The sequence below is a fragment of the Octopus sinensis genome, linkage group LG17 (genome assembly GCF_006345805.1).
Source record: "Octopus sinensis linkage group LG17, ASM634580v1, whole genome shotgun sequence".
In the NCBI taxonomy this organism is placed as follows: Eukaryota; Metazoa; Mollusca; class Cephalopoda; order Octopoda; family Octopodidae; genus Octopus; species Octopus sinensis.
This window is the reverse complement of record NC_043013.1, coordinates 19,212,383-19,231,768: the sequence shown is the minus strand read 5'-3', so window position 1 is coordinate 19,231,768 and position 19,386 is coordinate 19,212,383. Positions and strand designations below refer to the sequence as shown.

At 42.7% G+C, this 19,386-nt stretch overlaps 2 protein-coding genes across 2 annotated transcripts in view; both read left to right on the top strand.

The window, feature by feature from the left end:
• Positions 1-213: 213 nt before the first annotated feature.
• LOC115221063 (mucin-2-like) lies at positions 214-17,423 on the top strand (the record flags this gene model as incomplete). Its single annotated transcript, XM_036510338.1, has 10 exons — positions 214-2,137; positions 2,507-4,002; positions 4,086-4,757; positions 5,893-5,994; positions 7,135-7,364; positions 8,063-8,511; positions 8,953-9,916; positions 10,172-10,502; positions 10,890-13,148; positions 15,087-17,423. Coding segments are annotated over exons 1-10 (10,764 nt in total), but the record flags the coding sequence as incomplete, so codon positions are not given.
• Positions 17,424-17,426: 3 nt separating this feature from the next.
• Positions 17,427-19,386, top strand: part of LOC115221062 (mucin-4-like) — a 118,765-nt gene continuing 116,805 nt past the window's right edge. The window contains exon 1 of the mRNA XM_036510337.1: positions 17,427-19,386. This exon is cut by the window's right edge and continues 192 nt beyond it. Within this exon, the coding sequence (XP_036366230.1) occupies positions 17,802-19,386 (1,585 nt within the window). The 5' untranslated portion in view covers positions 17,427-17,801.

Sequence of the window (19,386 nt, the reverse complement as noted above, 5' to 3'; positions counted from 1 at the left end):
AACACAACAAAACCAATACCAATAACAGAACAAAGAATCACAACAGAATCAATACCCACGACAGAAAAAACTACCACAACAGAACCAGCAACCACTACAGAACCAATACCCACAACAGAACCAGCAACCACTACAGAACCAATACCCACAACAGAACAAACAACCACTACAGAACCAGCAACCACTACAGAACCAATACTCACAACAGAACAAATGACCACAACACAACCAACACCCACAACAGAACAAACAACCACAACAGAACCGGCAACCACAAGAGAACCAATACCCACAACAGAACAAAGAATCAGAACAGAACCAATACCCACAACAGAACAAACTACCACAACGGAACCAGCAACCACTACAGAACAAACACCCACAACAGAAGAAACAACCGCAACAGAACCAGCAACCACGACAGAACCAATACCCACAACAGAACAAATAACCACAACACAACCAACACCCACAACAGAACACACAACCACAACAGAACCAGCAACCAAAACAGAACCAATCCCCACAACAGAACAAACAACCACCACAGAACCAATACGCACAACAGAACAAACAACCACAACGGAACCAGCAACCACTACAGAACCAATAATCACAACAGAACCAGCCACCTCTTCAGAACCAATACGCACAACAGAACAAAGAATCACAACAGAACCAATACCCACTACAGAACCCACAACAGAAGAAACAACCACAACGGTACCAGCAACCACTACAGAACCAATACCTACAACAGAACCAATACGCACAACAGAACAAACAACCAGAACGGTACCAGCAACCACTGCAGAACCAATACCTACAACAGAACCAATACGCACAACAGAACAAACAACCACAACAGAACCAGCAACCACTACACAACCAATATCCACAAGAGAACAAACAACCACCACACAACCAATACTCACAACAGAACAAACAACCACACCAGAACCAGCAACCACTACAGAACCAGCAACCACTACAGAACCAATAATCACAACAGAACCAGCCACCTCTTCAGAACCAATACCCACAACAGAACAAAGAATCATAACAGAAGCATTACCCACAACAGAACAAACAACTACAACGGAACCAGCAACAACTACAGGACCAATACCCACAACAAAACAAACAACCACAACAGAACCAGAGACCACTACAGAACCAATGCCCCCATCAGAACAAACAACCACAACAGAACCAATACCCACAACAGAACAAACAACCACTACAGAATCAGCAACCACTACAGAACCAATATCCACAACAGAACAAAGAATCACAACAGAACCAATACCCACAACAGAACAAATAATCACAACAGAATCAATACCCACAACAAAACAAACAACCACAACAGAACCAGCAACCACTACAGAATCAATACCCACTACAGAACAAACAACCACAACGGAACCAGCAACCACTACAGAACCAATACCCAAAACAGAACAAAGAATCACAAGTGAACCAATACCCACAACAGAACAAACAACCACAATGGAACCAGCAACCACTACTGAACCAATACCCACAACAGAGCAAACAACCACAACAGAACCATCAACCACTATAGAACCATTACCCACAAAAGAACAAAGAATCACAACGGAACCAATACCAACCACTGAACAAACAACCACAACAGAACCAATACCCACTACAGAACAAACAACCACTACAGAAGCAGCAACCACTGCAGAACCAATACCCACAACAAAACAAAGAATCACAACAGAACCAATACCCACAATAGAACAAAGAACCACAACGGAACCAGCAACCACTACAGGACCAATACCCACAACAGAACAAACAACCACAACGGAACCAGCAACCACTACAGTACCAATACCCACAACAGAACCAATACGCACAACAGAACCAACAACCACAACAGAACCAGCAACCACTACAGAACCAATACCCACAACAGAACAAATAATCACAACAGAACCAATACCCACAACAGAACAAACAACCATAACAGAACCAGCAACCACTACAGAACCATTACCCACAACAACTACAAAAATACCAAAACCCACAACAATGCCAACAACCATTACGAAGCCAACTACTACAACCGAACCACCCGCCTCAACATTACCAGTAAAACCAACAAGCACAACAAAACCAACCGTCACAACGGAAACAACAATCACAACAAAGCCAAAAACCACAACAGGACCAACAAGCTCAACACAAAGAAGAACCACAACAGAAACAGCAACTACAATTGCACCAATAACCATACCGGAAACAAAAACCACAACAATACCAACAACCCCCACAAGACCGACAACAACAACAGAACCAACAACCACAACAGAGTCCACAGTCACAAGAGAAGAAACAACTACGCCAGTACCAACGACCATAACAGAACCAACAACTACAACAATACAAATAACCACAACAACACCATCATTCACAACAAAGGCAGCAGCAACAACAGAACCCACAACTACAACAGAACCAACAACAACAACAGAACCTATAGCCACAACGGAACCCACAACCACAGCAGGGCCAACACCCACAACAAAATCAACAACCACAACAACGCTATCAACCACAACTAAGCCAACAACTACAACAGAAGCAACAACCACTACAGAAACAACAGCCACAATAGAACCGGCATCAACAACACCAACCACCACATCAGAAACAACAACCAAAACAGAATCGATAACCACGTCAAAACCAACAGCCACAATAAAGCCAACAACCTCATCGGAACCAACAAGCGCAACAAAGCCAACAGTCACAACACAAACAACAACCACAACATCACCAACAACCAGAACTGACTCAACAACCACAACAATACCAACATCCACAATAATACCAACAACAGAACCAACAACCTCTACAACGCTATCAGCCACAACAAAGCCAACAACTACAACAGAACCAACAACCACAAAAGAACCGTCAGCCACAACAGCCTCAACAGCCAGAATGGAACCGGCAACAACAATACCAATAACCACATCAGAAACAACAAATACAACAGAATCGACAACCACGACAAAACCAACAACCTCGTCAGAACCAATAAGCACAACAAAGCTAACAGTTACAACACAACCAACGACCACAACATCACCAACAGCCACAACTATACCAACATCCACAATAATACCAACAGCTACAACAGAATCGACAACTACAACAGAACCAACAACCACAACAGAACCAACAACCACAACAATACGAACAACCACAATAAGACCAACAGCTACAATCGAATCAACAACTACCACAGAACCAACAACCACAACAGAAACAACATCCACAACAACACCATCAACAACATTGAAACCAACAACCACATCAGGACCAACAATCACAACAAAGCCAACGACCACAGAATCCACAACTACAACACAATCAAAAACAACTACAAACGCAACGACCACAACAAAACCAACAACAACAGGACCAGAAGCCACAACAATACCAACATCCACAACAGATCAGACAACCACAACTAAAACAACATCCGCAACAGAACCAACAACCTCAACAAGCCTAACAACCACAACGGAGTCAGCAAACATAACAGCACCAACAACGACACCAGAGCCAACAACCACGGTAATACCAACAACGAAAACCATGCCAACAACCAAATTACAGCCGACAACCAAAAAAATAAAGCCAACAATTTTAACAGAAACAACAACCACAACAGAACCAACAACCACACCAGAACCAACCAACACAACAGTACTAACAACCACAACAGAAATGACAACCACAAAAATGCCAACAACAAGAGCAAAACCAACAACCACAACAGAACAAATTACCACATCAGAACCAACAAACAAAACGGAACTGACAATCACAACAGCTCCAACAACCTCAAGAATATCAGCAGCCACAACTATACCCACAACTACAATAAAACTAACATCCACCCCAGAAGCCACAATTACAACAAAACCGACAACTACAGCAGAATCAACAGCCACAAAAGTACTCACAACCAAAACAGAACCGAAAACCACTACAACACCAACAACCAAAACAAAGACAGCTGCCACAACTGAACACACAACTACAACAATGCCAACAAGCAAAACAGCAACAACAACCACAACAGAACCAACACGCACAACAAAACCAACAACTACAACAGGACTAACAAACATAACACAACCAAGAACCACAGCAGAAACAACAACCACAACAGTAGAAACAACCTCACCAGAAACAAAAACCACTACAATGCCAACAACCACACAAAAACCGACCACAAGAGATCCAGCAATCACAGCAGAGACCATAACCACAAGAGAAGACACAACTACACCAGAACCAACAACCACAACAGAGCCGACAACAACAACAATAGCAACAACCACAACAGAACCATCAACCACAACAAAGGCAACAACCACAAGAGAACCCACAAATACAACAGAACTAAACACCACAAAAGAAACTACAACCATAATAGAACCAACCGCTACAACAGAACCGACAAGCACAACAGGACCAAGAACCACAATGGAACCAACAACCTCAACAACGTTAACAACCCCAAGAAAGCCAACAACTACAACAGAACCAACAACCAAAAGTGCACCAACAGATACAAAAGAACCGACAGCCAAAACAGCACGAACAACCACAATAGAATCGACAAGAACAACAATACTAACGACCACATCAGAAACTACAAGCACAATAATACCAACAACCTCAACTGTCTCAACAACCACAACAATGCCATCATCCACAAAAAGAACAACAGCCACAAGATTACCAACAACCACAACAATACCAACAACCACGAAAGAAGCAACAACCACAAAAGAACCAAAATCTACAACAGAACCCACAAACACCACAGAACCAACAACCACAACAGAACCCACAAACACAACAGAACACACGACCACAACAGAACCAACAGCCACAACAATACCAACAACCACAACAAAACCAACAACCACAACAATACCAACAACCACAACAGAACCCACAAGCACAACAGAACCCACAACTACAACATTACCAACAACCACAACAGAATCAAAAACCTCAACAATACCAACAACCACAAAAGAACCAACAACCACAACAATACCAACAACCACAACAGAACCTACAAGCACCACAGAACCCACAACCACAACAGAACCCACAACCACAACAATACCAACAACCACAACAATACCAACAAACACAACGATACAAACAACCACAACAGAAGCCACAACCAAAATACCAACGACCACTACAGAATCCACAACCACAACAGAACCCACAACCACAACAGAACCCACAACTACAACAATACCAGCAACCACAACAATACCAACAACCACAAAAGAACACACAACCACAACAGAAACCACAACCATAACAATACCAACGATCACAACGATACCGTTAACAACAACAGAACCCACAACCACAATATTACCAACAACCACAACAGAACCAACCACCACAACAATACCAACAACCACAAAAGAACGAACAACCACAACAATACCAACAACCACAACAGAACCCACAAGCACAACAGAACCCACAACCACAACAATACCAACAACCACAACAATACCAACAACCACAACAGAACCCACAACCACAACAGAACCAACAGCCACAACAATACCAACAACCAGAACAATACCAACAACCACAACAATACCAAAAGCCACAACAATTCCAACAACCACAACAGAACCCACAACCACAATACCAACAACCACAACAGAACCCACAACCACAACAGAACCCACAACCACAACAATACCAGCAAACACAACAGAACACACAACCAAAACACAAACCGCAAGCACAACAATACCAACGACAACAACGATACCATTAACAACAACAGAAACCACAACCGCAACAGAACCAACAACCACAATACCAACAACCACAAAAGAAAAGACAACAACAACCACAATAGAACCCACAACCACAACAATACCAACGACCACAACAATACCAACGACCACAACAATACCAATAACAACAACCGAACCAACAACCACAACAAAACCCACAAACACAACAGAACACACGACCACAACAGAACCAACAGCCACAACAATACCAACAACCACAACAATACCAACAACCACAACAATACCAACAACCACAACAGAACCTACAAGCAAAACAGAACCCACAACAACAATACCAACAACCACAACAATACCAACAACCACAACAATACCAACAACCACAACAGAACCCACAACCAAAATACCAACGACCACAACAGAAACGACAACTACAACAATACCAGCAACCACAACAATACCAACAACCACAACAGAACACACAACAACAGAAAACACAACCACAACAATACCAACGACCACAATAGAAACAACAACCACAACCACAACAGAACCCACAACCACAACAATACCAACGACCACAACAATACCAGCGACCACAACGATACCAATAACCACAAGAGAATCCACAACCACAAAAGAACTAACAACCACAATACCAACTGCCACAAGAGAAGCAACAACCAAAACAATACCAACAATACCAACAACCACAACAGAACCCACAACCACAACAGAACCCACAACCACAACAGAACCCACAACCACAACAGAATCCACAACAACAACAGAACCCACAACCACAACAGAACCCACAACCACAACAGAACCCAAAACCACAACAGAACCAACAACCACAATACCAACAACCACAACAATACCAACGACCACAACTGAAACCACAACCACAACAATATCAACGACCACAACAATACCAACAACCACAAAAGAACAAACAACCACAACAGAACCAGAATCTAAAACAGAACCCACAGCCACAACAGAACCCACAACCACAACAGAACCAACAACCACAGCAGAACCCACAACCACAACAATACCAACAACCACAACAGAACCAACCACCACAACAATACCAACACCCACAACAATACCAACAACCACAAAAGAACCCACAACCACAACAGAACCCACAACCACAACAATACCAACAACCACAACAATACCAACAACCACAATAATACCAACAACAACAACAATACCAACAACCACAACAATACCAACAACCACAACAATACCAACAACCACAACAGAACACACAACCACAACAGAACCCACAACCACAAGAGAACCCACAACCACAACAGAAGCAACAACCACAACAATACCAACAACGACAACAATACCCACAACCACAACAGAACCCACAACTACAACAGAACCCACAACCACAACAGAACCCACAACCACAACAGAACCCACAACCACAACAGAACCCACAACCACAACAATACCAACAACCACACCAATACCAACAACCAAAACAGAATACACAACCACAACAGAAACCACAACCACAACAATACCATTAACAACAACAGAACCCACAACCGCAACAGAACCAACAAACACAATACCAACAACCAGAAAAGAAGCAACAACCACAACAATACAAACAACTATAACAATACCAACAACCACAACAGAACCCACAACCACAACAGAACTCACAACAACAACAGAACCAACAACCACAATACCAACAGCCACAAAAGAAGCAAAAACCACAACAGAAACCACACCCACAACAGAACCCACAACCACAACAGACCTCACAACCACAACAATACCAATGACAACAACAATGCCAATAACGACAACAGACCCAAAAACCACGACAGAACCAACAACCACAATACCAACAACCACAACAGAACTCACAACAACAACAGAACCAACAACACAATACCAACAACCACAACAATACCAACAACCATAACAGAACCCACAACCACAACAATACCAACAACCACAGCAGAACCCACAACCACAACAATACCAACAACCACAACAGAACCAACCACCACAACAATACCAACACCCACAACAATACCAACAACCACAAAAGAACCCACAACCACAACAGAACCCACAACCACAACAATACCAACAACCACAACAATACCAACAACCACAATAATACCAACAACAACAACAATACCAACAACCACAACAATACCAACAACCACAACAATACCAACAACCACAACAGAACACACAACCACAACAGAACCAACAACGACAACAGAACCCACAACCACAACAGAAGCAACAACCACAACAATACCAACAACGACAACAATACCCACAACCACAACAGAACCCACAACTACAACAGAACCCACAACCACAACAGAACCCACAACCACAACAGAACCCACAACCACAACAGAACCCACAACCACAACAATACCAACAACCACACCAATACCAACAACCAAAACAGAATACACAACCACAACAGAAACCACAACCACAACAATACCATTAACAACAACAGAACCCACAACCGCAACAGAACCAACAAACACAATACCAACAACCAGAAAAGAAGCAACAACCACAACAATACAAACAACTACAACAATACCAACAACCACAACAGAACCCACAACCACAACAGAACTCACAACAACAACAGAACCAACAACCACAATACCAACAGCCACAAAAGAAGCAACAACCACAACAGAAACCACACCCACAACAGAACCCACAACCACAACAGACCTCACAACCACAACAATACCAATGACAACAACAATGCCAATAACGACAACAGACCCAAAAACCACGACAGAACCAACAACCACAATACCAACAACCACAAAAGAAGCAACAACCACAACAATAACAATACCAACAACCACAACAATACCAACAACCATAACAGAACCCACAACCACAACAGAACCAACAACCACAACAAAAGCAACAACCACAACAATACCAACAACCACAACAATACCAACAACCACAACAGAACCCACAACCACAACAGAACCCACAACCACAACAATACCAACCACCACAACAATACCAACAACCACAACAATACCAACAACCACAACAATGCCAACAACCACAACAGAACCCACAACCACAACAGAACCCACAACCACAGCAATACCAACAACCACAACAATACCAACAACCACAACAGAACACACAACCACAACAGAACACACAACCACAACAGAACACACAACCACAACAGAACACACAACCACAACAGAACCCACAACCACCACAAATCCAACGACCACAACAATACCAACGACCACAACGGAACCCACGACCACAACAATACCAACGACCACAACAATACCAACGACAACAACAATACCAATAACCACAACAGAACCCACAACCACAACAGAACCAACAACCACAATACCAACAGCCACAAAAGAAGCAACAACCACAACAATACCAACATCTACAACAGAACCCACAACCACAACAATGCCAACGACCACAACAATACCAACGACCACAACAATACCAATAACCACAACAGAACCCACAACCACAGCAGAACTAACAACCACAATACCAACGACCACAACAGAACCCACAACCACAACAGAACCCACAACCACAACAGAACCAACAACAACAACAGAACCTACAACCACAACAATACCAACGACCACAACAATACCAACGTCCACAACAATACCAATAACCACAACAGAACCCACAACCACAGCAGAACTAACAACCTCAATACCAACGACCACAACAGAACTCACAGCCACAACCACAACAATGCCGACGACCACAACAATACCAATAACCACAACAGAACCCACAACCACAGCAGAACTAACAACCACAATACAATCGTCCACAACAGAACATACAACCACAACAATTCCAACGACTCCAACAATACCAACGACCACAACAGAACCCACAACCACAACAGAAGCAACAACCAGAACAATACCAACAACTACAACAATACTAACAACCACAACAGAACCCACAACCACAACAGAACCCACAACCACAACAGAACCCACAACCACAACAATATCAACGACCACAAAAATGCCAACGACCACAGCAATACCAACGACCACAACAATACCAATAACAACAACAGAACACACAACCACAATACCAACAACCACAAAAGAAGCAACAACCACAGCAATACCAACAACCACAAAAATACTAACATCCACAACAATAACAACAACCATAACAGAACCCACAACCACAACAGAACCCAAAACAACAACAGAACCCACAACCACAACAATACCAACGACCACAACAATACCAACAACAACAACAGAACCCACAACCACAACAGAACCTACGACCACAACACCAACGACTACAACAGAACCAACCACCACAACAATACCAAAAACCACAACAATACCAACAACCTCAACAGAACCCACAACCACAACAGAATCCGCAACCACAACAATACCAACAACCACAACAATACCAACAACCACAACAATACCAACAACCACACCAATACCCACAACCACAACAGAATACACAACCACAACAGAAACCACAACCACAACAATACCATTAACAACAACAGAACGCACAACCGCAACAGAACCAACAAACACAATACCAACAACCACAAAAGAAGCAACAACAACAATACAAACAACCACAACAATACCAACAACCACAACAATACCAACAACCACAACAGAACCCACAACCACAACAGAACTCACAACATTAACAGAACCAACAACCACAATATCAACAGCCACAAAAGAAGCAACAACCACAACAGAAACAACAACCACAACGGAACCCACAACCACAACAGAACCCACAACAATACCAATGACGACAACAATGCCAATAACCACAACAGAAACAAAAGCCACAACAGAACCAACAACCACAATACCAACAACCACAAAAGAAGCAACAACCACAACAATACCAACAACCATAACAATACCAACAACCACAAAAATACCAACAACCATAACAGAACCCACAACCACAACAGAACCCACGACCACAACAGAACCAACAACTACAACAAAACCAACAACCACAACAATACCAACAACCACAACAATACCAACAACCACAACAATACCAACAACCACAACAGAACCCACAACCACAACAGAACCCACAACCACAACAATATCAACTACCACAACAATACGAACAACCACAAAAGAACCAACATCCACAACAGAACCAGAGTCTACAACAGAACCCACAACCACAACAGGACCCACAACCACAACAGAACCCACAACCACAACAGAACCCACAACCACAACAATACCAACAACCACAACAGAACCGAAAACCAAAACAATACCAACAATCACAAAAGAACCAGCAACCACAACAATACCAACAACCACAACAGTACCAACAACCACAACAGAACCAACAACCACAACAGAACCCACAACCACAACAATACCAACAACCACAACAATACCAACATCCACAACAATACCAACAACCACAACAATACCAACAACCACAACAGAACACACAACCACAACAGGACCCACAAACACAATTACAACGACCACAACGGAACCCACAACAACAACAATACCAACGACCACAACAATACCAACGACAACAACAATACCAACAACCACAACAGAACACACAACCACAACAGCACCAACAACCACAATACCAACAGCCACAAAAGAAGCAACAACCACAACAATACCAACATCCACAACAGAACCCACAACCACAACAGAACCCACAACCACAACAATGCCAACGACCACAACAATACCAACGACCACAACAATACCAATAACCACAACAGAACCCACAACCACAGCAGAACTAACAACCACAATACCAACGACCACAACAGAACCCACAACCACAACAGAACCCACAACCACAAAAATACCAACGACCACAACAATACCAACGTCCACAACAATACCAATAACCACAACAGAACCCACAACCAAAGCAGAACTAACAACCACAATACCAACGACCACAACAGAACCCACAACCACAACAGAACCCAAAATCACAACAGAACGCACAACCACAACAATGCCAACGACCACAACAATACCATTAACCACAACACAACCCACAACCACAGCAGAACTAACAACCACAATACCATCGACCACAACAGAACCCACAACCACAACAATTCCAACGACCCCAACAATACCAACGACCACAACAGAACCCACAACCACAACAGAACCAACAACCAGAACAATACCAACAACTACAACAATATTAACAACCACAACAGAACCCACATCCACAACAGAACCCACAACAACAACAGAAACCACAACCACAACAATATCAACGACCACAACAATACCAACGACCACAACAATACCAATAACCACAACAAAACCAACAACCACAACAGTTCCATCAACCACAACAGAACCCACAACCACAACAGAACCTACATCCACAACACCAACGACTACAACAGAACCAACCACCACACCAATACCAAAAACCACAACAATACCAACAACCACAACAGAACCCACAACCACCACAGAACCCGCAACCACAACAATACCAACAACCACAACAATACCAACAACCACAACAATACCAGCAAACACAACAATACCAACAACCACAAGAGAACCCACAACCACAAGAGAACCTACAACCACAACATTAACGACCACAACAGAACCGACAACCACAACAATGCCAACAACAACAACAATACCAACAACCACAACAGAACCCACAACCACAACAGAACCCACAACCACAACAATAAAAACGACCACAACAATATCAACGACCACAACAATACCAATAACCACAACAGAACCCACAACCACAATACCAACAACCACAAAAGAAGTTACTACCACAACAATACCAACAACCACAACAATACCAACAACCAAAAGAATACCAACAACAACAACAATACCAAAATCCACAACAGAACCCACAACCACAACAGAACTCACAACCACAACAGAACCAAAAACCACAACAATACTAACAACCACAACAATACCAACAACCACAACAGCACCCACAACCACAACAGAACCCACAACAACAACAGAACCCACAACCACAACAATACCAACGAACACAACAATACCAACGACCACAACAATACCAATAACCACAACAGAACCCACAACCACAACAGAACTAACAACCAGAACAATACCAACGACCACAACAATACCAACAACCACAACAATACCAACAACCACAACAGAACTTACAACCACAACAGAGCCCACAAACACAACAGAAACCACAACCACAACAATACCAACGGCCACAACAATACTAATAACCTCAACAGAACCAACAACCACAACGATACCAACAACCACAACAATACCAACAACCACAACAGAACCCACAACCACAACAGTACCCACAACCACAACAGAACCCAAAACTACAGCAGAATCCACAACAATACCAACGACCACAACAATACCAACGACCACAACAGAACCCACAACCACACCAGAACCAACAACCACAAAAGAAGCAACAGCCACAACAATACCAAAAACCACAACAGAACACACAACTGCAACAGAACCCACAACCACAACAATGCCAATGACCACAACAATACCAATAACTACAACAGAACCCACAACCACAGCAGAACCAACAACCATAATACCAACAAACACAAAAGAAGCAACAACCACAACAATACCAACAACCACAACAGAACCCACAACCACAACAGAACCCACAAACACAACAGAACTCACAACCACAACAGAACCCACAACAACAACAATGCCAACGACCACAACAATACCAATGCCCACAACAATACCAACACCCACAACAGAACCCACAACCACAACAGAACCAACAACCACAATACCAACAACCACAAAAGAAGTTACTACCACAACAATACCAACAACCACAACAATACCAACAACCAAAAGAATACCAACAACAACAACAATACCAAAATCCACAACAGAACCCACAACCACAACAGAACCCACAACCACAACAATACCAAAAACCACAACAGAACCAACAACCATAATACCAACAACCACAACAATACCAACAACCACAACAGCACCCACAACCACAACAGAACCCACAACCACAACAGAACCCACAACCACAACAATACCAACGAACACAACAATACCAACGACCACAACAATACCAATAACCACAACAGAACCCACAACCACAACCGAACTAACAACCAGAACAATACCAACGACCACAACAATACCAACAACCACAACAATACCAACAACCACAACAGAACTTACAACCACAACAGAGCCCACAAACACAACAGAAACCACAACCACAACAATACCAACGGCCACAACAATACTAATAACCTCAACAGAACCAACAACCACAACGATACCAACAACCACAACAATACCAACAACCACAACAGAACCAACAACCACAAAAGTACCAACAACCACAACAGAACCCAAAACTACAGCAGAATCCACAACAATACCAACGACCACAACAATACCAACGACCACAACAGAACCCACAACCACACCAGAACCAACAACCACAAAAGAAGCAACAGCCACAACAATACCAAAAACCACAACAGAACACACAACTGCAACAGAACCCACAACCACAACAATGCCAATGACCACAACAATACCAATAACTACAACAGAACCCACAACCACAGCAGAACCAACAACCATAATACCAACAAACACAAAAGAAGCAACAACCACACAATACCAACAACCACAACAGAACCCACAACACAACAGAACCCACAAACACAACAGAACTCACAACCACAACAGAACCACAACAACAACAATGCCAACGACCACAACAATACCAATGCCCACAACAATACCAATAACCACAACAGAACCCACAACCACAACAGAACCCACAACCACAACAGAACCAACAACCACAATACCAACAACCACAAAAGAAGCAACAACCACAACAATACCAACAACCACAACAATACCAATAACCACAACAATACCAACAACCACAACAGAACCCACAAACACAACAGAACTCACAACCAGAACAATACCAACAACCACAACAGAACCCACAACCACAACAATACTAATGACCACAACAATACCAATAACCACAACAGAACCCACAACCACAGCAGAACCAACAACCATAATACCAACAACCACAAAAGAAGCAACAACCACAACAATACCAACAACCACAACAATACCAACAACCACAACAATACCAATAACCACAACAATACCAACAACCACAACAGAACCCACAAACACAACAGAACTCACAACTAGAACAGAACCAACAACCACAACAGAACCAACAACCACACCAATACCAACAACCACAAAAGTACCAACAACCACAAAAGAACAAACAACTACAATAATACCAACAACCACAACAATAGCAACAACAACAACAGAACCCACAACCACAACCAAACCCACAAGCACAACAATACCAACAACCACAACAGAACCAACCACCACAACACTACCGACAACCACAACAGAACCAACCACCACAACAATACCAACAACCACAACAATACCAACGACCACAACAATACCAATAACCACAACAATACCAACAACCACAACAGAACCCACAACCACAACAGAACCCACAACCACAACAATACCAACGACCACAACAATACCAATAACCACAACAGAACCCACAACCACAACAGAACCAACAACCAGAATACCAACAGCCACAAAAGAACCAGCAATTACAACAATACCAACAACCACAACAATACCAACAACCACAACAGAACCCACAACCACAACAGAACCCACAACCACAACAATACCAACGACCACAACAATACCAATAACCAAAACAGAACCCACAACCACAACTGAACCAACAACCATAATACCAACAACCACAAAAGAAGCAACAACCACAACAATACCAACAACCACAATAATACCAACAACCACAAGAGAACCCACAACCACAACAGAACCCACAACCACAACAGAACCAACAACCACAACAATACCAACAACCACAACAATACCAACAACCACAACAATACCAACAACCACAACAATACCAACAACCACAACAATACCAACACCCACAACAGAACTCACAACCGCAACAGAACCAAAAACCACAACAATACTAACAACCACAACAATACCAACAACCACAACAGAACCCACAACCACAACGGAACCCACAACCACAACAATACCAACGACCACAACAATACCAACGACCACAACAATACCAATAACCACAACAGAACCCACAACCACAACAGAACCAACAACCACAACAATACCAACGACCACAACAATGCCAACAACCACAACAATACCAACAACCACAACAGAACCCACATCCACAACAGAACCAACAACCACAACAATACCAACGACCACAACAATGCCAACAACCACAACAATACCAACAACCACAACAGAACCCACAACCACAACAGAACTTACAACCACAACAGAAATCACAAACACAGCAGAACCCACAACCACAACAATACCAACGACCACAACAATACTAATAACCTCAACAGAACCAACAACCACAACGATACCAACAACCACAACAATACCAATAATAGAACCAACAACAACAAGAAAAACTACACTCGCAACAAAACCAAAAACCACAACAGATACTACAACTAAAACAGAACCAACAAACGCAACAGAACGAGCAACCACAATAGAACCATCACCGACTACAGAAATTACAACCACAACAGAACCAACAACAACAACCACAGAACCAACCCCCACAACAGAGCCAACAACACCAACTGAAACTACAACTACAACAATGCTAACAACCACAACAAGACCAAAAACCACAACACTAACAAAAATCACTACAGAACCAAAACCGACAAAATTATCAACCACCATAACAGAACCAACAACCCTGACAGAACCTACAACTACAACAGGACCAACAACCACACCAAGACAAACAACAACAACAAAACAGACAACCAAAACACAACCAGAAACCACAACAACACCGTCAACTACAACAGAATCAACAACCACAACAGAACCAACAATTACAACAGAAACTACAGCCAGAACTGTAACAAATACCACAACAGAACCGAAAACGACGAGGGAATCAACCACCGGAACAGAACCAACAATCACAACAGAACCTACAACCACAACAGGACCAACAACCACAACGAAACCAACAGCCACAACACTCTCAAGATCCACAACAATACCAACAACCACAACAATGCCAACAAGCACAATAGAACCGACAGCCACAACAATACCAACCACCACAACAAAAGCAACAACCACAACAGCACCAACTACCACAACAGCGCCAACCACCACACCGGAACCCACAACTCCAACAATGCCAACAACCACAAAATTGCCTGCAACCACAACACAACCAGCAACGACAAAACAACCAAGTACCACAAAAGAACCGACAATCACATCACCAACATTCACACCAGAACCAACAACCACAACAGAATCGACAACCACAACTGTACCAAAAACAGCAACAGAACCAACAACCACACCAGAACTGACAACCACAATACCAACAACCACAGCAAAACCAACAAGCACAACACTACCAACAACCAAAGCAGCACCGACCACGACATCAGAACCGACAACCAGAAGTTCAAAAACCACTACAGACTCAGCAACCACAACAATACCAACAATCGGAACAAAACCAATAATCACAACAGAACCAACTGCCACAACAGCGCAAAGAACCACACCACAACCAACGACCACAATAATAGCAACAACCACACCAAATCCATCAACCACAATAGAACCAACAACCACAACAGAACCGACAGCCACAACAGCAGCGCGAACAACAGCCACAACAAAAACAACAATTACAGCAAAACCAACAACAACAACAACACAGATGACAGCCACAACAAAACCAACAACCCCAGCAAAATCTGCCGCCACAAGGAAATCCATAACTACAACAGGACCCACAAACACAGTAGAAGCATCTACCACTATAGCAACAAGAACCACAACAAAAGCAACAATCACAGCTAAACCAACAAGCATAAGAGAACCAACATCCCCTAAAAACCCCACAATCGTAACAGAACCAACATTGTCAACAGAAGCTATAGCCACAATACAAGCAATAACAACTAGAGAAACAGTAGAAACCGCAGCAAAACTAGCAACCACAAAAGAACAAACAGCCACAATAGAAACAACAAGCACAACACATCCAACGACCACAATGAAGCCAGCGTACACTACACAATCAACAACTGCGAATGAACCAAGAACTACAAGAAAATCAAGGGACACTACAGAACGAACATCCATAACAGAACCAACAACAACAGAGCCAACAGCCACAACAGAACCAACAACAACAGAGCCAACAGCCACAACAGAACCAACAGCAACAGAGCCAACAACCACAACAGAACCAACAACAGAGCCAACAGCCACAACAGAACCAACAACAACAGAGCCAACAGCCACAACAGAACCAACAACCACAACATATCCTACAATCGCAACAAAACTATCAGCCACAACAAACCCAACAACCACAGTAAGACCAACAACTACAACGATACAAAAAATCACAACAGAACCAATAACTAAAGCAAAGCCAACAACCACAACAATTCCAACAACCACATCAAAGACAACAACCACTGCACAACCAATTGAAACAATGCATCCTACATTACCAACCAGATCTGTTCTCACTGCTGCAGCATCTTCAGTGCCAACAACAACCACAACAGAAGCAACATCAAGCACATCTTCAAATCTAAGGACGACAAAAACCACTACAAATCTACCCACAAGAACTACGCTACCAACAACCACATCACTACCAACAAAAACCAAAACTGTACAAATATCAACGACCAGAACAGAACTAAGACATATCACAACTGACACATCAAAAAGCACAGCAGAATTAACAAACACAACACCACAAAGTACAACGGCTAAACAAACTGCAATATCAAACACAACCTCAGCAACAATAATTGCAACACAACCATCCACATCCTCCACCGAACTAGCAACAAATACATCAGTGCCAAGTGCAGTTACTAAAAGTGTGCCACCGACAACGACAACCACTGCTAATCTAACAAACATAAGCACGACAGAAATAATATTTTCCACAGGGTCTGCAACATCAGCACGATCAAAAATGCTGTCAACTGCTGCCCTTGATTCTACGCCAACAACAACAACAAGGCAGACCACAAAGTCCTCACCTGTACCAAAATCAACAATGAGGCAGGCTACATTTGTACCAACAACAACAACAGCTGCAACCACCACAATTGTACCAACAACGGGAACAATGCCACCAACAACACTGAAATCACAAACAACAATATCAACAGTGACAGCCGAAACAAATCGAGTGACAACGAAGCCCACAATAGTACCAACAACATCAAATCCGACAACACTACCATCGACAATAAAAACCACAAAGGTACCAA